This window comes from Centropristis striata, chromosome 15 (assembly GCF_030273125.1).
Source record: "Centropristis striata isolate RG_2023a ecotype Rhode Island chromosome 15, C.striata_1.0, whole genome shotgun sequence".
Classification (NCBI taxonomy): Eukaryota; Metazoa; Chordata; class Actinopteri; order Perciformes; family Serranidae; genus Centropristis; species Centropristis striata.
This window is the reverse complement of record NC_081531.1, coordinates 12,842,815-12,868,357: the sequence shown is the minus strand read 5'-3', so window position 1 is coordinate 12,868,357 and position 25,543 is coordinate 12,842,815. Positions and strand designations below refer to the sequence as shown.

General features: G+C 40.8%; 2 protein-coding genes across 3 annotated transcripts; both read right to left on the bottom strand.

Annotated features, from left to right (window-relative positions):
• Nucleotides 1-616: 616 nt before the first annotated feature.
• On the bottom strand, nt 617-2,996 carry pou4f3 (POU class 4 homeobox 3). The gene is made up of 2 exons (XM_059352425.1): nt 2,684-2,996; nt 617-2,316 (listed from the first exon to the last, which is right to left on the bottom strand). The coding sequence occupies exons 1-2, from the start codon at nt 2,801-2,803 to the stop codon at nt 1,381-1,383; spliced, it is 1,056 nt and encodes a 351-aa protein (XP_059208408.1). The 5' UTR covers nt 2,804-2,996; the 3' UTR covers nt 617-1,380.
• A 4,024-nt stretch (nt 2,997-7,020) lies between these two features.
• On the bottom strand, nt 7,021-25,467 carry rbm27 (RNA binding motif protein 27). Of its 2 annotated transcripts, none has more exons than XM_059352422.1 (21): nt 25,211-25,467; nt 23,183-23,301; nt 22,134-22,261; nt 21,151-21,227; nt 20,733-20,950; nt 19,980-20,288; nt 19,152-19,379; nt 18,550-18,729; nt 17,643-17,789; nt 17,289-17,442; nt 16,504-16,657; nt 15,987-16,220; nt 15,748-15,879; nt 14,596-14,721; nt 14,344-14,418; nt 14,035-14,211; nt 13,766-13,870; nt 11,958-12,185; nt 11,756-11,839; nt 11,485-11,604; nt 7,021-9,282 (listed from the first exon to the last, which is right to left on the bottom strand). In XM_059352422.1, the coding sequence occupies exons 1-21, from the start codon at nt 25,267-25,269 to the stop codon at nt 9,184-9,186; spliced, it is 3,153 nt and encodes a 1,050-aa protein (XP_059208405.1). In that variant the 5' UTR covers nt 25,270-25,467; the 3' UTR covers nt 7,021-9,183. The 2 variants fall into 2 exon arrangements, with proteins under 2 accessions (XP_059208405.1, XP_059208406.1); XM_059352423.1 differs by having other exon boundaries at nt 14,083-14,211.
• Between the last annotated feature and the right edge of the window lie 76 nt (nt 25,468-25,543).

The following is a 25,543-nucleotide window of genomic DNA, read 5'->3' as shown; positions in this document are numbered from 1 at the left end:
ATTTCAAACCCCATGCACGACATAACCCGGTGACACGCGGGCATCCATAATTAACAGCGCACTAATGAGAGGAGGAAGAGAAGACGCGCATTCTGCACTCCGCGGTGTGAAAATTACTGTGAAAATGAAGGCCCTTTATTTTTCTGTGGCGCTTATATCATGTACGACAATACATATTTAATCCCAGCAGAGGTTTGGGGAGTCATAAATAAAACAGTTGGGAGAGTTCCTATAAAACAAACAAAGATTTTATCAACCTTTGGTGCAGCTCAGGATGTATGGATACAAATTTTGTTATATATATATATATATATATATATATATATATATATATATATATATATATATATATATATTAAGTCTGTAGTAACACAATTTAAATGTCGCATTTATAGGCTTCGATATAAAAAAATATTTCTTAGTAAAGCCCAAAATTGATAAATAAAAATAAAGCACAAAAATAAAGTCGCTGTCTCCGATTCTTTTTTTTTTTTTTTTTTTTTTTTAGAAAATAACCAATAATTTATTAAGCTTAAACTTCACACATTATTTTCAAGTGAAATTAAGAGTGAGGAGAAAAATAAATAAATACTTAAATGAAGTGATACTGTATATATATACGGGCTACATAATAAATACATAGCTCACCTGTAATGCTCCAAAACATGTTCACATCAAAATACTCAAATATAGCAGCAGGATGTGCTTCATATAGGACGGTGTCGTTTCCATTTCTAAACAGTGTTTCATACCTTGTGAAATTACATCACTGTAATTACTCATATTTGTGCGTAAAAGACCATCAAACAGTTTACGAAGTTTGCAAAAAAAAAGATTTAAAAGGTGACTTTAACCTCTCATCATTGAACTCGCATTATCATCTGAATTCAAAGATTAAAAATAAAGTGAACACAGTTCAAGATAGCATGGTGTACGTCTGCACATGTGAGCCAGTGATGTGGAGGAGAAACTCAACCAACATTACAGAGAAATCCATCAACTTTTCACGATATCATCAAAATCTTCAGTTTAACACCTCTGACAATTAAACATCCCATAATGTAGCATTTAAAAAAAAAAGTGAGTGAATATCCCTGAATGTGACAAACTGTCAGGGTGGGTCTGATGAAAGTTCACATTTAGCGTGTGCAACATACATATTAAAACTATACCATACATAATAAATCTATTTATGAGTCCCATATTAATGAGAAAAAAAAGTGCAACAACGAAGAGTGAGTGAGACGAAATGAAGAAGTCTTTTTGGATATAATCCCAGATGAGACGTGTTGATAAATCCCTGTTAGTTAGGCTACTTAGGCTATTATTAATCACTCGATCAAAAATGTAGTAGGCTATTTTATTCATGATGTGTGAAAGTCAGTGCACCGCAGAGTATTTCATTCGTTTCTGTTTTTGCCGCTGGTTGCAAAACCACACTCGAACCACGTTCTTTTTCAGGTCCAGTTTTTCGGCGATGGCCGCGATTTTTTCCGAGGAGGGCCGAGGCTGGATGGCAAAGTACGCCTCCAAAGAGCGCTTCTCCGGCGCGGCGATGGAGGTGCGCTTTCTTTTCCTCTCGTTCCCGTTGAAAAGGTCCGGCTTGCTGCTTTTCTCCCGGTACGCAGCCTCCGCCTCCTCCAGCCAGGCCTGGAGAACCGGCTTGAGCGCGATCATGTTGTTGTGGGACAAGGTGAGGGACTCGAACCTGCAGATGGTGCTCTGGCTCAAAGAGCCCACTCCGGGGATCTTGAGGTTAGCCAGCGCCGACCCGACGTCCGCCTGGGTCACTCCGAGTTTGATCCTCCTCTGCTTGAACCTCTCCGCAAACGCTTCCAGCTCCCTTGGATCCGACTCCACGTCGTTGACGCACGCCATGCCGCCGTGCACGGACAGGGAGTGAGGGTGGGCCATGTTGGCCATCGCCTGGTGCAGCTGCCCCATGGTCTGCAGGTGGTGGTGAGAGTGCTGGTGGTGGTGCGCCGTCGTGGTCATCCCGGGAGGCTCCGGAGCCCCCATCCCGCTCACGGCCAGGCTGGTGGAGAGGTGGTCCAGGAGGTCCCCGGCCTCCAGGGTCTGTCCGAGGTGGTGGTGATGGTGGTGGGAGGCGATGGTGGAGGGGACGTGGGAGATGGGCACGGTGGTGGAGGAAGAAGAGGAGGCTGAGGTGCAGGGGACACTGCTCATGGTATGGTAAGTCACGTCTGGTTTGAACGGGTGACTCTTGCCGTGAGAGACAATGCTGTCAGCAGCCGCCAGAGCCTCTGCCCGTGCCAGCAGGCTCTCATCAAAGCCTCCGAATATATTGCCCTGCAGCTGCAAGCAAGAGTGCGCATACTGGAGTCAGTGGGGAATTCTGTCAGGCAGCTCTCAGGATCTAAAAAACATTTTCCAAAGGCAAGCAGCGCCGAGGAGAGGAGAGAACCCTCCTCAAAGCGCAGGTCATAAAAATTAATATGAAAGCAAGAGCATTGCTTGAAAAGACATGTGGATGAGAGGGGGGGAGGAGGTGGGAGGGTTGGGAGGGGGAGAGGGGACACAGAGAGAGGAGAGGGAGAGAGAGATAGCAGATAGAACAAAGTCCTGTCAAATCACCTTTACAGACATTTCCAGTGTGATATTTTCCCTCCTCTCACCCAGTATACCATTCTCTCACTCTCTCCCCCCTTCCACCTGGACGTACCTGCGGGGCGGGCAGACAGACTCTGCGCATGCCCTCCGAGCCTGAGTGCAGGCCGGGATACTTGGGCTCGTGCAGAGCCGGGTGCATGGAGAAATGCTGCTTGCCGTTCATGGTCATCATCCTCCTCCCTGCGAGCACCTCGCGAGCAGTGTGGCCCCTGACATGAAAAGCTCTGGGAGCGGACGGCAGCTACAGAGCTCCTCTGCTCTCCTGCACCAAGACTGAGCTGTTCACATCAGGCGGCGCCTCCCGGCATCCCTCTGTCCCACTGCCTCCCCTCCACCCCCTCCTCCTCTTTCAGCCTCCCTCCTCCCCTCCCACCTGCTCAACTTACAAGTTGCAAAATGTTGGCCTCTGTGCGCAGGCGTCAAATAAACCCAATAAAAAAAAAAAAACATAATTTATACGCTAATAAAGCTTTTTTCATTAATGAGATTGGGATTATGATGATATGGCATTTTGCCAAGTTTTAATAATAATGATATGACAAAATAAAATGGATTCAACCATTATAATGGTGCATTTATTTCAGCACCATGGACAGCACCACTGAGGCTGCAGGTTGCACCAGCGCTCTCCATGGTGCTGAAAGTGTTCCTTGCATCCAACTCTATATGGGTATATTTAATAAAATGTAAATGTATGAAAAACTAAAGTCTCTGCACAGTTGACCCGAGAGCCTCGGCCCATGTGAACGTCCTGCAGCTTCACAGCCTTCTCATGTGGCTGCCTGGTCTGAACTCCCGGAGCCGGGGCGCACAGGCCCGAAAGAGGAGCCATGCGGGCAGAGGACGGCCGATGACACAGCGGGACCATCCGATCCTGTCGGCCGCCTCTCTGGTTCCCCAGACTCTGAATAATTTAGCCGCACGGTGGCAGGCATCCATTACCACGCTGGCATGTTCTTATTCATTACACAGATTAAAACAGCCGATGTCTTTTCTCACCATGCAAACCTGTTGCAGGCTGGGGAGCCAAACTACAAGAGCTGCATGGGAGAAAGACAGTTAACTCGATTTGGTGCAGTTTGCAGATGGAGATATGTTTAAAAAAGTAGGCTATTTATTTTAAGAATATTTAAAAAGAAAGAAAGAAAGAAAGAAAGAAAGAAAGAAAGAAAGAAAGAAAGAAAGAAAGAAAAAGATGTTAAAGTGGAAGAAAGAAAATCTTAGTGTCCTATAAATACATCTGAGAAGCTGCAAGAAAGCTGTATGTATGTATGTATGTATGTATGTATGTGAGATCTTGTATGTATGTATGTATGGTTCCCCTGAATTTATAAGATGTTAGTGAGTAAAGCCTGAAGTGGCTTTTCTCACCCTCACATCACCCTTCCCCCTTTCTTCCCTGTAATAGCTGTTATATAGCTGGGGCCATTTATAATTTAGTGGCCATTGTTTACAACTCTGTCATCTCTGTGCTATTTCATATTCTGAAGACTGAATCTGACATGTTTTATGAAGAGTGTTGTCATATTGTGGCCAAATGTAACAGCAGCTCTATTCTACTCACCCCCATCTGGCCTGCATGCACTCTGCCAGATGCCCTGACTGCTGCAGTCACAGCATGCATTCCTTTAGCCACAGTGGTGAGTACTTTTAATACAAACTTTAAGAAATGGGCCTGATTAAGAAAGTCTATTATTTTATTTGCAATAACAGATAAAAGTTATTCTAAAATATATATACTAAAATAAATAGTACATGCATACATGCACAATGAAATACATGATATGGGAAAAAGTCTAAGTTATCTTATCAAAACAACAGTTTGGCTGATTATTGCAAAGTTAATACACTATATATATATATATATATATATATATATATATATATATATATATATATATATATATATATACACACCCACACACACACATATCTCCTATATATTGCTGTTATCGCTTGTTATTAACTTTGCAATAAGTAAGACAAACATAATTAATATATGGCCATGGAGTGTGTCCACTGATCTTATACCAAATACCAAGTTATCTTATCAAAATAACAGTTTGGCTGATTATTGCAAAGTTAATAAAAAAATAAAATATGAGGATATATACAGCAATATATTTAGGATATATATATATTTGTGTGTATATATATATATATATATATATATATATATATATATATCCTATATATATTGCTGTTATCGCTTGTTATTAACTTTGCAATAAGTAAGACAAAGATAATTAATATATGGCCATGGAGTGATCTTATACCAAATACCGCGGGCAATCATTCTCGTAAATATTTATTTATAAAAGCGGCCAGTTCACTCTCAATGAAATGACATGGCTGTGAACTCTGTGAAATGCATATTAATTAATATCTTTATCAGCATTTACTAATATTAAGTAGTACCTTAATTAACATGTTAACCGTCAATAAATGTTAAGAAATTACATTTGTCAATGGGTACTTGATGAGTATTATATCCATTAGCTATTAGTTACTTATTATTACTGTATAAACAAACTTAATGTTAATAATTAAAAATGGTATGCTGTGATCGTAAGCCTACTATGCCATAATATTACATAAAGTAATCACTCTAATGCTTGTTATTTTTGTATTCATACTTGTGTCAAACTGTTCTGGCAGTATTTGGCCTCCATAGAGCTCAGTGATATTAGTGCCGGTTCCTTCATCAGCGGGCCGCTGCTGCTGCTTCTGGCCGGAGTAGCGCGCCGTTCAGGCCGCAGTTTGAAATCCCTCCCCCCGGGAGAGCCGAGAGCTCCTGCGTTGAACTAAGCAGACTCTGAGTGTTTTTACATCCTAAAGTAAGAAACGTCGTGCATTATTCAGGGATATTTTAATATGTCGTAGTCGCTTGCTGCAGTAATTAAACAGCGCGAGGCCAGTCTGCACTGTGACGTAGTGGTGATTTGTTTGTGGGCGTGGAAGTCTAAGCTTCTGGAGCGATGATTGGCTTAATCCCAGTGAAGTGGACCCAATAGCAGCTATGAAGTCAATGGAGTCTTGGGCTATTTTGTCCATATTTGAATCATTTTAATCCTACACCAAATAAAAATGTTTAAATGCCATGTTGGTATGTTTTTTTCAGCACAACCTCACCTATATGACCTGATAATAATTTTTTCATCCTGACTTACTGGATCAACATTTTGAACCCAAAAGAAACAAAGAAAAAACAACATTCACAAGATAAAGCTCAATGGAGAATTTTAAATGTTGCAAATGTGAACAAAGGTTGCAAATATAACATAAAAGAGGGTTGTATCCAGTTCTATATTTTTATACAAAATATATGTGACCTTATCTCCACTTGGTATATCATCATCAAACTAAAACTGGCATGAAGTTTCAAGCCAGTTCTTTAGAGGTAAATTTACAGTAGGGCTCAACGCTGCCTTGTTTTTAGTTCATCAACAAGTAATGCGCTGGCGCTGTTGGTGACAACAGAGGGTTAAATTATGTTGAATACTTAGGTAGATCAGCCTTATTTTATAGGCTAATTTATTTTGTCCAACCACCTATAAAATTATATAACAACGGTAACAAAAGCATCTGCATTTTGAGAAATATTTGAAGTCCTGGATTGGTTGCTGGGTGGTATTTTATTATGCCGTGGCCACATCTCTGATTGACTGGCAGGAAAAAAAAACTCACTGATGAATCCTACCTCATCATGGCTTTAACCGACCGGCAAGTAATAAATGGTAATCTGAGCACAGCAACACAGGTAAGCTGCCATGGTATACGTGCAACAGTGCACATCATTATATGAAAATAGTGAATGAGGTGGGGACCATTATTTTTTAACATAAAAAAGGCACCTCGTCTCAGACTCAGTGGGTTCGGCCTAGTTGGTATTGTGTTATTACTTCATGTCAGCAAATGTATGAATCAATATATTGATATGATAAAAGATGTGAAATGAAAGAGTCCACACAATAGTTTAAGGTAATATTTTCTGGAATGCTTTTGCTTGCATTTTTTCCCCTTCCAAATGTTGACTTTTCTTTTATTCTTCTTTTATCTCAATATGTTCTTTTTTTCTTTTCCCAGATCCAATTCAAATTATATTTTTTTCTTTTCTTTTTCTTTTTTTTTTGATCATCTTTCAAGCACCCCATTCCTCTATCTTTATTGGCAAAAGCAAACATGCTAGTAAATTAGAAATCCATTTTTTACAAACAAAATACATGAAGAAAATACATCCACATCCTGCAAATATAAACAGTAACAAATCCAAAACTATTATCCAATAAACATTTTACATTTTTTTTTACACCATTGTGATAGTAGCATACAGAAGAAGTACAAAAAGTGGGAGACCTTCCTTGAATCCTCACACAGACGGGAACCCTGCCAGTGACCTCATACTAAAAAAAAATTATCATGAGCATATATTGTAGTACTAAGTGCCAAAGAGAGAAGCTTCAGCTTGCCATTGCACATCTGAAACCCAATTCTGACCTCCACAGAACTCAAAAGTTTGAATGGGACAATGAGGTCACTGGCAGGCGGCTTCTGAGTTATCGGTCAAAAATGAGATATGCAATTCAAACAAGAGCGCTACTGACGTTGTAGGTGGGAGGAAATCATGTAATGGGTTTCAAACAAGATCTCTATCTGCATGTTTGTGGAAAGTAGTGAGACTGCTACAGTTAACTAATAAGTTACCACCCCCCCCCCCTTTGTTTTGGTGTTTCAATCTGACCGGTTGCTTTACTAGATATGATCAGTTGAGTTATGATAAGCATACGTCAAACAACACTTCATTAGGATGCATGTAAACATGTGGTTCTTGTTTCAGGGAAGCAACAAAAGTAAAAATTGTCAACAAGGTATTTTCTTGCATTGAGCACATTTCTATGTGAACTATAATGACTGTCGTTCCTCCCACCCTGAGGATTCTAGAATACAGTATTTGCAAAGAAGGCAAAATAAGCTTTTTTTTTTTTTCCATGAATGGTGCATATTGTGTTTGCACTTGTAGAGTGTGTTTAGTGGACTGTCTGACTGTCAGACAGTTGCACTAATGCACAAATAATATTCTGAAGTGCATGACTTTCTCTGCCCATCAACTGAGTGTTTTCCACAGCTCATTTATTGTGTTAAAACAAATGTGCTGACAAATTTAGTGAAAAAACGTGGACTGGTTTAACACAAATGACAAAGTCTTGTGAGCAAGCAGAGACTCTGAGCACTCTTGCTTGACCTTTTCTACCTGACTGAACCTTGTCATGTGTTTAAAATGACAGTTAAAGAAACTAAAAAAAAACAAAAAAACAAAACAGTAATTTCTCTTTCAAGCATTTACAAAATTTACAAAAGTAAATCACAAATCTTGTAAAAATTCAGCCATCCGCTGATTGTGTAAGGCAAAGAAATTATATATATATATATCTATCTATATATATATATATAGATATATATATATATATATTTTAAAATCAACTGTTCAGTATTACATTCAAACACCTGTCTATGGATCTCACATTTTTAAATGGGTGATCTAATTCTTGTCCTTCCAGGCCCTTTGACAGACCAGAAGACAGAATAAAACAAGTGAAAAATGTTACACACTCTTAGAAAATGTAGAACACCCGTGTGGGCGTTTATATTTACATAGAGTGGCACTGGACATTTAGCAAAAACAACAAAACACAAAGTTGGGAAAATTTGTAGATTTACTACCAGACTTTATCTGACGTGCATGGACACGGCAATTTGTAAACATAGTTTAGGTTTTTCTATTGCACTGCTATCCTTCTGTACCTGCACTGGCTCTAATATGGTTATGGTACAGTATTAACACCTTAAGGTGCTGGGCAGGGGTGGCTCTGTTTATTCAGAATCAAAAGTGTTAAGTAGCATGTATTCATGCCAACACAGTGAGTCACTCTCAAAAATAATTGTTTTCTTTGACATTTTTTACTTGTATACTTTATACCAAAACAAACTGAGCAAAGTGAAATGGAAAACCATACCATACTGTGCCAATATAGGTACGGCACAGTGCATTTAGCAGTGGAAAAATAAATAAATATCTCTCTGGTAGCAACAGAGAACGTTCTCTTGGTGAAGGAATGGCTGTCCCTGAACTGAGGACAAGATTTTTCAAAAAACTGGTGAGAAAAAAGCTTAAATACAGTATGTATAAAAATACCTATTCACAGTTGACACAAATGTTGTGCATTACTGATATTAATCATCTGGTATGCACACTGAAACTTACATAGGATTTCCTATCTATAAGAACAACTTAACATTTACCTTTCTCAGCAAAAGTGAGATGTTTTAAATAATTGTTCAGTCGAGGGATACAAAAACTGTCGGCCCTCTGAACTTCTTTTGATGTACAGTAAAGTAGAGACGTTTTTACTTTGATTAGAGTCTAAAATTACTTTGAAAATACTGGAAAGACAAAAAAGAAAATTGAGTTCCGTTGTATTGATTTTATCACAATGTGGGGGAAAAGTAACGACCAGTTCTGCTAGAGATCAGTTCATGACGAATCAGAGGCTTTCATCGTCTCCAAGATCGGCTCTCGTACTCGTCATCTTCATCGTCGTCCTCCTCCTCTTCCTCTTCCTCCTCACCAGGCAAGTAAGAGCTAGCTTCCTTCTGTTCGAATAAAAAAAAAAAACCAACAACACATCTATGGTTTTATACACTTATACTGATGATGGTTTTTAACATTGTGTCACATATTTGTGAGGGGGTTTTAGTCAAAGAGCAGAAGCACTTATCTATATCATTACTTAAAGCTATATCACATGTGACAAGGTTTTGGAATGTGGAAAGCACTTGGATGGGCCGACACCAAGAGGTGAGAATGAGGGTGCTGTAAATTATTGATTCCATGTTCACATCCTGCAAGAGCAGAACATAATATTGCTGATGAAAGTAAATCATGTACCAGTCATTCTGGAGGGTGGATGCAAATTTTTTTTTGTTTTTTCTGGATCACAGATACATAATTTGAAGCAATGTATTTGGGATCTAGGAAGAACTACAGGGTGATATTTCAGTGTGGGGTGCAATGCCACTTCTTGTTTGCCAACTGGCCACAATTCCAACAGCAAAAATGGCATCATAAAATATGACTGCAGAGGATGTTTTGGAGGGGAATTCTTTACAGGTAACATTTTACAGTGTTTTTGTTGACTTGTATATTTATTACTTATTCAGCTGGAGAAAGGCAAAGGCCGTTACCCGCAGCTGCAAAGAGCAAACTCTCGCTGTGTCTCTATTAAAGTCTAATCAAATTTTGAAGCAAAATTAAAGCATTAAAGAAAATGTGAATAAGAAACGCTTCCATCATCTGGTTTAGAGCGAATAAACAAAGCTGCACAAACACACTTTGGTCAGAAGATGGCAGTGTAATGTATTGCTGTATGCTAATCCGTCAGTAAACAGTCAAAGAAGAGATTACGCAAGAGATTAAAAAACAACAAAGAGGTTGCTAATCAGAAAACTTTGGGCACCCATGAGAGAAAAATGGAGAGAAGTCTTCATGAATTGGATTCAATTGGGTAACTTGTAATTGTTTTGTCATGTTATCAATGTCTTGACTGGCAGAGTGGAAACAGCTGCTTCCCTCTCTCATTTAACACATTACACTTTTTTCGAAAAAGACAAAAACCACCTTAAGCAAGCATAACTTTGTATTGAATTTTGGTGTTTCCATCGAGCTTTTCTCATGCGAATCTTGAAAATGCACATAGAACTGTGTTGATAGAAGCACGACTAGTGATTGCTGTCCTTGACTCAAACACAAAGCCAGTGCACCATATTCATTTTTATGGTGATTGTTGAAACAGCAGTAAGACTAAGATTAGTTTGTTTCTGTCAAGTTTAAATGAAGTGGGTTTACCAATGAATCAACAAGGTAAACACGCTTGTCTTTGTTGGTGAGAGAGGAACTTGAATTCAGAGGGGGTATGGTGGGATTTCTGTGCAGGTGTAACAATATTTACATTCTTGAAATGTTGAGAGTGTATCTTAAGCCTAAGAGAGCTTGTGTAAAGTAGAAAATGTGGTGCTTGCACAAAATGCATCATGGTAAACGTAGGCAAAGCCAACAGCTCCATGAGCAGGAGCACTCTGCTACCTTAGTCACTACAGCAAAACCTGAGGAATGTATTACTTCAATGGACTACATTTCCTGTCAACACTGATTGGACATCGACAAAAAAAAGGTGGCAGATTTTCCCTTCAGGTATGTGTGAAGACCAGTAAATATATAAGACAATTCAAAACAACGATTGATGCAATGTTGTGATTTTAAAGTGCCTGTTTCCAAACACGGCTCTGCAGATGGATCTGTGTAACAAACCATCTGACAGGTTATGAGAGGTTATGAGATATAGGCCTAGTGACTCCATTTATCAATAGGATGTCTGTTGAATCATTTTGCAGGCCTGTAACACTAAAAGCCAGCCCCTGGGGTCACAAAACTTATTTGCACACAAGGAAGACTGCAACCTCAAAAACCCAAGAAAAAAACATAAAAATACAGTATGAGGATTTCACCTGACAGTAATGCAGTTTTACTCAAAGGGCTAAAATGCTCTTAGTACTGAGAGGCTTGCCCTGATTTTCCATTGGGATTAGCAGTGAAAAATTTAGAAGCACTGGAAAGAAATGTACAAGTATAATCTGTGAATATAACTAAAACTTTAAAAAGTTTCCCCACTTACAATTTTCAAGTTTAACTGTTCACCGACTTCCTGTCCTGGTTTCTGGGTGGCTGCATGTTACTACTTGCTATAATGCTATAATGTACATTAAGCGCCAGCGGGGTTTGTGTGTGATGTGTCGTACCGTATTATCCTCATCTTTAGCCTCCTCCTCCTCCGGCTCCGTTGTAACAGAGGGCGTCTTGGGCTTGTGCCAGGAAATCTGCAGCACACGACCTTTGAACTTAGCTCCCTGATTTGCTGCCTAGAAAACAAAACAGGAAGACGCTTGCAAGTTATTCCTTTTATATTGGACTATTATTGAATTTGAGGTAACTAGAGGGAGCAAGGAAGACAAGGAGAGAGTGAGAAAAGGGCAGGGAGGGACTGGAGAAATTTAAAGTCATGCGACTTACATTCTCTGCTTCGCTTCGTGTTTTGAAGGTCATGACAACAGTGTTGGCGTCTTGGTCACGGACATCCTCGACCTCACCAAATTTCTAAGGAAAAAACCCAGTAAGCACTGCATTGTAATTGTTCCATAATCAAATTATCTGTAACAGTTATTTATACAACTACTGAAGCTGTAACTAAGTAATATAAAAAAAATGTCCTCACCACAAAGTGCGGCATTAGCTCCTCCTTCTCCTCCTGAGTAACCCCTAGAATAGCCAGGGATCTGGGCCTGTGGTCGACCACCATGCGGTTTACGGCCCCGCTGCGAGCCATCATCTCCCGGCTTCGACCCCTGCCACGTCCTGCGTGCACCGAACCGGGCTCCAGCGCCATCTTCCCACGACCCCGACCTCGACCCGCTGGAGGCCGGATCAGACCCAACCGAGTCGCCTAAAGCACAGTCAGGGAGGTTTAAGGTTAATCAACGACTAACTGGCTGCTGCTTTTTTCAATACACAGATGGGAATATACAGTCATGGAAAAATTTTTTAGACCATTGTTTTCTTCAATTTCTTGTTCATTTTAATGCCTGGTACAACTAAAGGTACATTTGTTTAGACAAATATAACAAAAATGGCTCATAAGAGTTTAATTTAAGAGCTGATATCTACACATTTTCCATGGTTATCTTGATAATAACCAAAATCATTATCAAGAAAACCCATGAAAAAATGTCTAGATATCAGCTCTTAAATTAAACTCTTATGAGCCAGTTTTGTTGTATTCATTATATTTTTCCAAACAAATGTACCTTTGGTTGTACCAGGCATTAAAATGAACAAGAAACTGAAGAAAACAAGGGTGATCTAATATTTTTTTCCATGACTGTATGCGCCACCTGGGTGTGTTAAAATAATCATTACAAACAGATGTTGAGAACAATTCCAGATGTGCCCCTTGGTGTTGGGCTGTTTATGTGAAAGCAAACATGGCAGGAAACGACAGTGTATTTATCGTCTGCGTCTAAAATAAATTGATAAACATCTATACATCTAGCATAAGAAATCTAATCTTAATTCACACAATAAACAAGGTTATCATAACACGATAATAAAAATCCCATACAGCACAAATATTAAACATTACCCTTGGAGCTTCACTTGACTCTGGCCTCCATTGTCACTCTTTGCCCTTTACCATTAGTTGTCACTCCTCCATTTTTAAAGTGACATCTCCTCGCTTCATAACCACTCCGCAACCTCACAACCACTCTCATCCATTTGTCCCTCGCTCACAACTCCCTCTAATTGTCATCCCGCGATTTTCTTACAAGGACCAGCGGCCTCAAACTTTAATGAGACGGGGCTCCATCAGTGTAAGACCTGTGTCTGATTTGGCTTCGTTAGCGGCTGTTCCTCTGGGCTTGCTTAAGTGGCTGCAGTTTAATGTGCAGAAAGAGGGTTGGGTTTGGATGGATGGATGGGGTGGATATGCATTTTTAATAACTAACTAATTTAGGACCCACAGGGGTAGAAGGGGGGAGAAAAAAAAACATGCTCGGCAGGGTGTTCCTAACAAAAGCTATGTTCTTGTTAGGCTGATCTTGTGACACAGCCGACCTCGTCTGTGTTTGTGTGCGCTGATAGTTTAGAGGAAAGAGGAGATCTGGGCCAAGTCTGACCTGACTTACAGCCTTGGATGCAGCTTCAAGCAAACCAAAAGGTATTTTAATAAATATAAATACAAAATAATAAATATAACACGATAAAATTCTGATCAACAGCCTCAGACTTGCACATTTATGTACTTTTTGTTTGTGTGACTACTATCTTTCTTGCTGACATCCTCTAAGACATTTCTTGGTATCACATCCTCAAGTTCAGTGCGAAAAAAGTACCGCTGATTCAAAATGCTGTCAGGTCTACAAAGGCACACCACACACAGAGATAACACTGTTTGTGGCAGTTTGCGCTATCTTTCAGATCGTGGCCTGTATATATTTACTCTGTTGGTGTGTGGGCGTGTATTACCTCCACCTGTAGCTGTCCCAGTTTTCTCTTGAGGTCTGTTGTATCCTCTCCAGAGCTCATCTTCTTGTGAAAGTCCAGCTCAGCATCCAGCAATTCCTTCTGGGCCTGATCATGATAAAAAAAATAGAAAACTGTCAGTTTTTCATTACTCTAATGCATCTGGTGAACAGTTTAAAATGCATGATAGGCTAGAACACCACTTGGCTGTCTCTGTGTAAAGGGAGATGATGCACTACATCATGCTCCCGACCAAACCGGCCCGCACTTACATCAGTCTTGGTCTTGGACTGGCCGTGGTTGGATTTTGCAGTGGATACCTGGGAGGCGGGGTTCATATCATTCTGCAGCTGTGCGATCTTCTCCGTCAGCTCCTTCAGGGTCTTCATGATGTTGGCTCGCTCCTCAGGTTTCATCCCTCGGTTCTTCTCCAGGCGGTTTATCAGGGCCTGGAGGAAGAAGGAAGAGCGGGCGAGGAGAATTGAGTGAACATCAAAGAAAAGCAAGGTGTAAGGAAAGCATAAGAAACAAGGATGAGGAGAAGGACGGGGTAAATGGACAGGTGTTGAAGCCAGTCTTACCTTCTGGCAGTCAATTTGTGTCTTTAACATCTCTTGCTTCTTCTTTCTCATGTCCTGCTGGAGTTTTAATGCCTCCTACATGGAAAAAGGCAATAAATAAAATTGACATTGGGTCGGATAACAGAATATTTGCTGTGCATTTCTCAATGGCAGCGAGCCTCTCACTGGTGGCCCCTGAGGGAACAAATGGCGGATCCCAGCTCAGCTATTCTCGTACCAGTCAAAATACGTATTAAACATTAAGCCACGTGCCTGTTTCTTCTTGAGGACTTCCTGTGCTTCTAGTGCTTTTCCCGTTCTCCCAAAGCTCTTTGAGGACGACTTCAGGGCTGTGGAAGTGTAGGGGCCCTTCTGGGTGTTCGTCAGTGCAGGCGCCACCTAAGTGGCACACACACACATAGACAGAGAGACAGAGACAGAGAGACAGAGACAGAGAGACAGAGAGACAGAGAGACAGAGAGACAGAGAGAGAGACACATTTAGGTCATCAGAATGAGCTTGTATACAACTGCAACAGACACAAGCAAGAATTCATTCATTCATTCATTCATTATCCTTAACCGCTTAACATTGGCCGAGAGGTGGGGTACACCCTGGACAGGTCTCCAGACTATAGCAGTGCATGTTTTTGGACTGTGGGAGGAAGCCGGAGTACCCGGTGAGAACCCACGATGACACGGGGAGAACATGCAAACTCCACACAGAAGAGCCGCAGGCCGAAATTGAACCAGCAAACCTCTTGCTTTGAGGCAAGAGAGTGCTAACCACTACACCAGTGTGAAGCCTAACAGTGTTTTAGTAAACAATAAATAATATATCAGCACAAAGCAAAGGTGTTTAACTGATAATTATGTAGTTCTATTTAAGAGTGATGCAAGGCAGAGAGAGCCAACTAGCAAACCAGTAACCTTAGCTAAGCTCAGGTTAACCAGCTAACTGTAAGTTAACTATGCAGCATTGATCTGGCCCAAGATGCTTCGTAACATTAGCTGAAGTAATTTGCAAATGGAAAGCTAGTTAGTATCATAGATCAACATGATGATTCATGAACATGACATCAGAGTCAATCACATTCATTCATGTCATGTTTATGGAGTGTGAGCAACAGGATGCTGACTGCAGTTCACTCATTTAATTAAAAACATAACCAAAAATAATTCCACATAGTACCTTTAACATCATGCCGTCTAAAACATCAGCCGGTTAGCACCGTCATTGTGTGGATGTGAGCATGCTGACCTACTTATTTAGCTTGAGGCATCTCTTCAGAGAGACAAAAAGTGCCTGACATTATCTGCTAAATAGTGTGTTATTACAAGCTTGTTTAAACAAGCCATTTATCAGAAAATGCTATTTCAGCTGTAGCATTATCTGATGTACACATATATAGATACTACAACGTACAGTGACACCGTCTGTGTTTGTGTTCAGGCTCTCTGGCTTGGTGGTAGCTGTGATCCCAGGCAAGGCTGGCAGGCGATGCTTGGCTACAGTCTTGTTCAACACGTAGGCAGCTGGACTGTGCTGCTTGATCCCCTGCAAGCAGAAAGAGGGAGGGAGGAAAAAAAGGGTTGCAGGAGAATGGTAAGAGGACAGCATGAAAAGATGAAGGACTTCTATACGTTTAAGCACTTCATGCTAACCTTATGCATGGTGTTGTGCTGCGGCCCCTGGCTGGGCACTGACCCGGCCCCCTGGCTCCCTGAGCTCTGGTCCTGCTGCTGAAGCCCTGTGGTGTTAGTGCCGGGCTCGCGGTGCCAGTACACGCGGATGAAGCGGTTGTTGAGGACCGCCTCGGTGCTGGATATGGCCCGTCTGGCCTCTTCATTCTTTGTGTACTGTATTAACGCCGCCTCTGGGTCTCCACCAAACACCACCTGGATAAAGAGTGGAGCGTGCTGATCAGGTATGTGTATTACGAGGAATTAAATTAATCTGCAGAGCTAAAATAAACAAAAAAACAATTCAATTTTAAGTCATTTAAAAAAGTAATGTTAAAAAGCACACATCCCATTACATTTTGTCCTGCAACTTGTGTGAATCCTACACTGTGTCAAAAAATAAAATGATTTCTTGTCTACGACACAAAATGACCCCTTGATCAGAACTGTAACCCTTTGCTGGTTAGCTTTGTTCAAAGCAGCATATTATGCATTTTACCTGGATATTGACGATGGTTCCAAACTTGCTGAAGTGCTCATTGAGCTTGGTGATGTTGTTGAGCTCGCGTGGGATCTTGCGCACCTCCAACTTGGTGTTCACATAGTGATACCTCTTGGGAAAAGTGTTCTTATGTTGGTTGTTAAAGCTCGGCCTAAAACGAGAACAAGACCGTGATGTTGAAATCTGAAAGTTTGCCACAGTTTGAAAGGCAAATCAATGGAAGATACAGACGAACTTATCCACATTTTGTGCAAAAGGATCACTAACAAAGATGGGCAGTGAAACAGAATCCAGATTGATGACCTGAGGGTCGAGTTTCAGCCTTCATACCGAAGTTCCTACACGTCATAAAACTGTTATACTCGCAAAAGAGGAAATCACGCAACCTAGTTGATGTTCAAGATGGATTACAAGTTGAGCCAATGGAAGCATCTCAGTCTTACCACAACTGATACAAAAGAGCAGCTCCTGATCTATGAGTCACCTTGGCTTGAAGCAAGGCTCCCATTGCAGTAACAGGAAATGAAGGAGGCACAGATTTATTTGATCAAATTTCAACTAGCCAGGTACTTTCTTCAAATGTCTTCATGAAATACTACCTGTTCACTAAATGTGGCCATAATCCACCTTCACATCCTTTTCTCTGCAGTGCTTGATTGCCAATATCATAAAGTACGATGACAGACATCCAAAGCTTCATTCGAACATTTTCCATTTTGATGTTTAACATCTTATTTCAAAAGTATAACTTTCAAAAATGTGCTCGTCTTAAAAATCCTTACTTCTCCATCCAGGGTTTTTTAGCAGCTGGACCCTCAGCTGTACTGGGTCCCATGGTTCTCTTCCTGTTGTCCTGCTCTGTGTTGAAACGGGACACGTTACTTCCAGGAGTGCTGGCTGCAGTGGCAGGCTCTGTCTGAATCACTATGTTGGCAGCTGGGAGACACACACAGACAAAAAAGACACAGGTAAACAATAAAAAACAGGAAAGCTTGTTATTTCTGCCATGAAGCTGTCCATAAACATCATACAGAAAGTTTATGTTTAGACCAGCACTCATACTTTAGCAATCAAATCGTATTGGTCTAACTAGTGTGAGGAAGAGTGTGAGTTCTAAGAAAGCGAACACTTGCTACCTCTGGAGCCTTGTCCTTCGCTCGAGGTGAGGCCGATGAGGTTGGAGCGCTGGCTCTGCACCCGGGGAATGAACTGGCGGTACGGGTTTCGCCCTGCTGCAGTCAGGCCCGGTGATTCAGGGTTATAGCCCTCTGGATCATAGTTATCTAATGTGTAGAAATAAAAACAGACAAACATATAAAACACATACAGGCTTAGAGGTAGTTACAGGCAGTTCTCAGTAGTAACAAATTATAATATTGGGAAAAATCTAAACAAATGCACAAATGGAGAAAAAAAGGTACAATAGTAGAAAATATATACATTTTTCCGATAATTAACATGATTAAACACAAACAGATGATAGTTGTTTTTTTTAACCAATGTTTACTGCAACACAAAGGCAAAATGTAACAAAACATGACCTTTCATGACAGTAATGATTTTAGTAATCGGAGTTGAATTAAGGACAAAAACTTGGGTTTGTAATTAACCAAAAATAGATCCACTCTATTTGAGCTATAGCCTTAGCTTTTCTGTTTAACTGGAATTATTCATGAGCTGAATTATGGGAAAAGCACTCAACACAATAAGATGTAGCAAGCTCAATTTAATTGCTTGCAGCTATGTTGTTTCTTAGGTTAATAAACAGTGCTACCCTCTGGTCAACAGCTGTTACTGCAGGCTGAAAAAATATGGATCACACACACTGCATCCACTACAACGTCACACATGAGCCAGCTTATGACAGAACACAGAAACTTATGGTGCTTAAATGTCCACAAAAAGCCTAGTTATCAAATGTTAACTTTAAATGTACAGTCATAACTTCTACATGTAAACACAAACAGGATAGCAGGAAATAGAGCAAGGGAAGAAAAAAGGACACCATTTCCCAATCTGAATAGGAAAAGCATCACTGCTTACATTCAGACTGGACATATTGGGGACGAAGAGAAACAGATGAAGACGAGGAAGGAGGAGGTGGAGGAGGAGGAGGAAGAGTAGGCGGTAGCCCCACACCGGGTGGTCCGATGGGAGGAGAAGAAGTGATTGCCGTTTGGTGGTTGGGGGTATCAATCCCACTGGTTGCTATCATTGGGGGTCCTGAGGGAGACACAAGCCCAAGCTAATGTCTCAGGTATGTAACTGGCATGACAGCTACTGAACATTTTTCATGCCACACAGGTTTGCTTTAATATAAGAGAGAAAGGTGCCAGGAAGTGATAACGACAACGACTATATTTGGCATCTGATGCATAGCAACAACAAAAAACTAAATTGAGAGTAAGAACATATTTCCATGAACTCGTATGACGATTCTCAACCAGTTACTTTGTATTTTAAGTTCATGATTTTATAAAAAGAAAAAAGAAAAGAAAATAGTTACACGTGCTTAAGAATCAACTTTGTAGAAATCAAAAGTCATTGTACTATCCAATGAAAATGTTGCTTCTCACATCAAATGGCACATCATACGTGGTTTCTATAAGTTGTCATTGATGCACCAGTGTGGCGGTAGTACTCACCAGGCATGGGGAAGACACCCGGTGGTGGTGGCTGGCCATAGGGTGGCATCGCAGGCATCCTGAGGGGAGGCGGTGGCTCAGTGATTGGGGGCATGGGCAGACCAGCGGGGGGCATAACAGGTGGGGGAGGGAACGGAATCATGTTGGGTAGATTGACATCATCAACGATTAGAGGGTCGTTGCCGTGGTCGAATGGACAAAGGTCACCACGGACACAAAATCCCTTTTCTGTGTGAGAGACAGACGTGAAAAATTAGCTTTGTCATATTTATATACAAGTATTTCAGAAGTTTAGAAAAGTATAAAGAAACATTTGCTCGGCAGCAAGATGTACAAATCTTCAAAGTTCCCACAAATATGACCGCGTGGAAAAGAACAAATGAAAGGAGCTATAAGAATAAAACAACAAGATGAAAGCTTGACCAAGTCTAAAGCAGTTCTGACATACTGTGCATGCATTTACCCCACAGTCTCATTAACAAAGTGGGTCCCTGGTGGCTGTGTTTGAGCACTGTGACAGAAAGCAGTGTGCTTCAGGGACAGTGGGTAAGTTTAAAACCTTGTCTGTCTCTAGGGAGAGGTGAGAGTGAGCTTGCTTGCTTTCCTGCCTTCCACTGGGGAGAAAAATAGGAGTGCTAAACAGTGGTCATTAGTGATGAGACATATATTAACCCTCATGGGAAGATTATGGTAGAGTTTACACAACAAATATTACAATGACCACATCATTTTTGAAATAGACATGGAGGAAGGGAAAGAACTAAAAAAAAAACCGATAGAAAACAGGAGTCAGAGAAGGTAAGGAGGAATTATTCATTCTGTTCCTACCATCGTAATCCCTGCAGCGCTGTTTGAGCGAAACGCTCTTGTTGCTGAATGGCTTGACGACGCCATCTTGCCTCTGGGTGCCATAGTAGCCAGACCAGCTGTCTGTCGTGCTATCGGGCAGGTGAGCCGATGTAACTACGGGAACGCCTCCAACTCCTGAGACTCCAGCGGACGACGAGGAAGAAAAGGGGTGCGGAGGTGTGGGCAGAGGCAGGAGAGGCGGCGGGTGCTGCTGCTGGGAGCCTGATGTGTTGGAAGAGTTGTAGCACTCTGTATCCTTCCTTTCCAACTCAAACTTTGACTTGAAGTCTATGAAAGACAAGCAGAAACAGGCATTTAAACAAAACATGGACAAGAATAACGGTAAAGGACTATGGAAGAAATAAAAACCATGCAAATTAAAAGCAGATACTTTTCTCATCACGCTAAACACTGTGTATATTACCGTAACCATGCAGGTGATAACCCCAATTCCAGGCCCAGTTGTTGAATCCCCACTGATGTGAAGGCAAAGCTGTCCACATTGTTCCTTATCGATAACAACTGCCAGCAACACTGACTAACGGGATCTAATACAAGCGGTACATCCAGAACTCTGCTCTGTGCACTCAAGATGTCTCCAGCAACAAGTCTGCATCGCTAATGCACGACAGGAGCTTCAGGAACTCCCACAGTCCCGGGTCTGATCCCCTGTGCTGTTGTTATTGGTTGTGTGTGTGTGTGTGTGTGTGTGTGGGAGGGGGACTTTCTCACCTCTGCCTCCTCTGTGCTCCCTGTCCCTGCTCTTTCCTCGGCTGCCACTCCTGCTCCGGCTGCGGCTTCTGCTGCGGCTCCGGCTGTAGCTCCTCCCGCGGGGGCTGCCCCTGCGACGCTCGTGTCGCTCCCGCTCGCGGTGAGAGTCGCTGCCGCTTTTCCCGTGCCGATCGAAGTCGCGGCGCTTGCGCTCATCTCGCCTCCTGTCATCGCGGCTCCTGTGTGGTTGATGCGTTAGAGGGAATATGTTACAGCAATTATCTCTAAAACTGTGGAAAATGCAAGAGTCCAACAGATCTATGCTGAGGGTTGTAGCTGGATTAAATATATATCTCTCACATTTGGGAAAAGTATCTGCCTATGCATAATGCTTCGTCATTAAGCTGAACTGGAACATATCCCTGAGACACAGCCATACCTGGACTCGAAGTCAGATCGGTTTCTCTGAGGACTTCTCCTCCGCCTGTTTTCTCTCTCCTCCTCTGGAGTTTCAGCCTTGAGGGAAAAAACAGTTACTTCAATTAGCATCTTACTACTCCCACCTACCTAACATTATTTCTAGGGGTTGGGGGTTCTGGGGGTCTTTAAGGGGTGACAGCAGGTCAACAGTTTACGACACATAGCAGTGTTAGCATAACAGTGTTCTGGTCGGGTGCCTATTTAGATTTTAAAGTTTAGTTTGTATAAGGGCGTAGAATATTATGACAGGAGTACATGATGGCCATCCCCATGATGAATGATGTCTCATAAGTTGCTGCACCAATTTTTGGGTTGATACCATTCGTTACACAGATTTGGTGCTAAATTTGACTATTTTTGACCACTAATGACTTAATAGTCAAAAAAATCCCTCCAATTGGATTGTGAGGACTACTGCTCAAAGAGATAAGATAAGATAAGATAAAACTTTATTGATCCCTTGGGATTGCTCCCTCAGGGAAATTGAGTTTCCAGCAGCAAAGACTCCCTTATTGTAAAAATAAGGAAATAATAAGGAAAGCAATCCATCCTCTGAATGCCCAGATCTCTTGTTTGCGGTTGGAATTTTTCATGTGGTTGTGATAACCATCGAGGTCACAACAGGTAATTTTATACAGTGGTCAAGTTTCAAAAAATGATCTCACTACAATGAAATGGCGACTAACATCATTACACATGAATACAATTGGCCCCATTGAATCCACAAGAATCTCAGCTCTCCATTCATACCCAATTTATCAAATTCCAAGACTTGTTTAGTGATCACAGTATGCAAACATATTCAGATAAAATGGGCAAAAAGTAACCACCGCCATCTACAAAAGCACTTTATTATGTGACATGACTGTCTCACAATATATATTTTTAGCCTTATTGTAGCCAATATATTTCTGACCAACTCTCTAACCGTCTCTAACTTACCTCTACAACATCAGATTTGACTGCAGGTGGTTTGACCTCTTCTTTAGGAACTTCCTTGGCAGCAGGATTTCCCAGGTAGTTCTTTGTTGTTAGACATTCAAAAAGTTTATCGACAAATCCCGTTGTCTCTGCAAAGACGACATGAATCATGTGAATAGATTTAATCTTTTACTGAATAACATGCAGTTTTGCCCATTCTCCCCAAACGAGCAAATCGTCCCTCAGGGATGTGATGTACTGACATTCCTCTTGAATCACACTACACTAAATGATCCTCTGCTCCCAGCTGCACTAAATATATCCAAAGTCTAATAAACAACAAATGAATAACTAACACAGAAGCAGCACAGAGATTAAACAGTGTGTAGGCTGCTTGATTTAAAGATAACGTAATAAAAAAGGACATAAAGTAGAAAATGCAATCAGTAAAAACATTGAATGGGCATTTAAAAGGAGGTAATTTATTTGATCCATTTGTTCGAGTGCTGTCTTTAACTATGTTATTCCAAAGAATACAAGCTGCGATTGTTAAGTTCTGACAAGCTTTAAACCTAGTATATTTGTGTGCGGCTTTATGCTGTCCTTTAGTGCGGTAATATTTGTTTCAGGGGATTTTAACTTTAATCAGCTGTTTTGAAACAAAATCAAAGATGTGGTTGCAAGGGCACATAACAAAACTTTTGTGTTAGGCCCTCAATTTTTAGCATGTGATAAAGTAAGCTCCTCAAGCTGAATAAGTAGATGCTTCATGTCATACAGGCAAGGGACACAAGGTGGAAAAATACTGTTAAAACGTAAATAATGTTATACAACCTCTGGTGGCCACACTGGTGTTCCACAAATACTTGGTGATCATGTAAAGCTCATTGCATCTATAACTTTAAGTAACTTCAACAAAATAAATTCATCTTATTGGCTGAATGACGGCAATCTCTGCTAGAATAACACCTTCTGCACAACTTTCTTAAAAAGCAAGAGCTCATGTCAATATAAAACTGCATGTTACATTCCCCCTACACTGGCAGAGAAGTTAAATGTAGCATTCATACCTTTTTGTAGGAAGACATCAAGCTGATCAGCACAAAGTGCTTTCAGCTCTTTCTCCGGTTTGTCCTTCTTCACAAGAGCCACCACGTAGTTGGCTAACGCAGAGGGGTCAGCATCACATCTGTAAGTTAAATGATATACATTCTCATCTTCAGCCACGCCAGATCTACTTTAACATTACAGGACAAAATGAAGAAGCAATGAAACTTTGCTCAAACTGCCTAATGACTGAAATGAGAAATAAAAGCAGCAGACAAAACTTGAAGAGAAAACTTAATCCAAATTGGAGTAATGATTAAACTAACTGCAGTATACTGTATGTCAGTGAGGCGCATCACCCAAAGGTGGCCAACTATCCAAGCATTTTCAAAACAAACCTAAAAATAGTCAGTGAGAACCTAACAATACCTGTAGAGGACAACATGGCTACAAAAACTTCAAATAGCATCTAAATTAGTTCACCCAACATGAATTATATTTAACAAAATATTTGCATGCGAAAAGACTAAGCTAAAAGTCCATCTTGGGCTTTTACAATAACGTAACAAGCATGCACCACTCCAGCAAAGAACTCTTGACAACTCCAAGCTAATGTATAACTAGTTACAAAACTAAATGGCTGATGTATTGGATAAAACCTGAAACTCACAATACTTCCTTCACTTCTATTATTCTTTAAATGACCTATGGAGTTAGAGATGAATATGAGCACATTAGGCTGATGTCAGTGAGAATGTTTTTATTTTATTTTATAAAATGCCTTAATATGTGAGACATCAGTGAGCAGTGTCTGTGTGTAACAACTAGTGCCCTATACAGAAACTCCTCTCTCATGTAAATGGTCAACTTAATGGTCTATAAAACATATAAATATATCATCACACTGTTAAAATAATCGCCAAAGTCATTTTTTTGTCAAAATTGTTTGTTTTTTTCCTAAATCATCTCCTCATGACGCCGGCCACCTATGGTAAAATCGCCTACATCCTCAGTTGATCAGATCATGTGATTTTACCCCTTTAAGATCATCACTTCTTTGACAATTTGCCACATTCATAGGAATCAGATAAGAACCCAGCAAAGAAGAGCTAGAGGGAGATTGTTTAGTTATCAGTTTAGTTTATCAGTGTTTTATTGTTGACACTAATATTGGTAACACTTTAATTTGAAGGTGTCTACATAAGAGTGACATGAGCGTGTCATAAACATGACATGAGATGTGTCATGAACATTAATGACACATTGAAGTAACATAAATGCTCATGATACTTGTCATGTCATGTTTCTGACAGGCTTGTGACTCTTATGTAGACACCTTCAAAATAAAGTGTTACCATATCTTGCTTAAGTCACAAAGGCATGTTCAAAAAATGCCTAAGTCATTCATTTTTCTTAAGTTACAGTAAAGTTTTTTGCGTTTCCTGCAAAACTTGAAAAAAATGAGTTAGGCGATTATTTTAACAGGGTGACGAAATTTATGTGCGGTCTTTGACAACGTTTCTGTCCTCTTGTAATAACAAAGTGATTATTTACATTTGTAAGAGAGGAAAACAGATAGGGAGAAAGTAATAGCGTGTGCAGCGTTGGTAACTCAACTTGATTGGTCTATAAAACATAAATATATCAGAACTTATCACGTTACACTGCGTGTATCCCAACAGGTTCAACACTTAAGCTATTTCAATCTCGAGTAGCAACATACAAGTTATCTGTTGCAGCTTGTTAGCTTGCTACAGGGCTGTTAAAAGTCACAATATCGTGGGCTAACAACGTGCCTAAAATAAAAGTGCGATAAACCCTCTTCCCCGTGCATAATTTTAATTTCTATAATGCTAGTGAATAAAAAAAAGTCTGCAGTCCGTCTGTGCTGTGAAAAGCCAGCTAGCGGCAATGGTGGTTTGCTAACTCGTGCAAGAATATGCCATCAGATTCTAGCAAGTCCCCCATTGATGCCCGGCTAACCCTCTGGCTAGCTCGCTATCGTAGCTACGTAGCATGCAAGCTAAATGTCATTTCAATTCAACACTCACATTGGCTCCAGGAGTTTTGCCAGCCACGACTTCAAGGCTTCAACATTCTCTATGATCATCGTGAGAAAGACTATAATACTGTCTATAAAATGAAAGTGCGTTTCGATAACCCTGCTTTCATCGTCTATAAATTTATAAGCTTTAAGGCCTTCTGTCTGGTCTATCTTCACTGGCAGGTCGGACTAGAATGTTTTACGGCATGGCAACACAAGTTGAGTTGTCGTAACGCAGGCCAGTCGACGTCTGTTATTAACATATCGTGTCGTTATTCAACCGCTATTTATTAAATTATTAACAGTGGCACTGCCGTTAAGCATTAGAGTGCGCAAAATT

Excerpts from the sequence above, each read along its gene's own strand:
- pou4f3 (XM_059352425.1), bottom strand. The coding sequence starts at position 2,803 with ATGATGACCATGAACGGCAAGCAGCATTTCTCCATGCACCCGGCTCTG. Across the intron at positions 2,317-2,683 it reads TCTGTCTGCCCGCCCCGCAG|CTGCAGGGCAATATATTCGG; the intron begins GTACGTCCAGGT and ends TCTTGCTTGCAG.
- rbm27 (XM_059352422.1), bottom strand. The coding sequence starts at position 25,269 with ATGATCATAGAGAATGTTGAAGCCTTGAAGTCGTGGCTGGCAAAACTC. Across the intron at positions 23,302-25,210 it reads GCAAAACTCCTGGAGCCAAT|ATGTGATGCTGACCCCTCTG; the intron begins GTGAGTGTTGAA and ends TTTAACTTACAG. Across the intron at positions 20,289-20,732 it reads GGAGCACAGAGGAGGCAGAG|ACTTCAAGTCAAAGTTTGAG; the intron begins GTGAGAAAGTCC and ends TGTCTTTCATAG.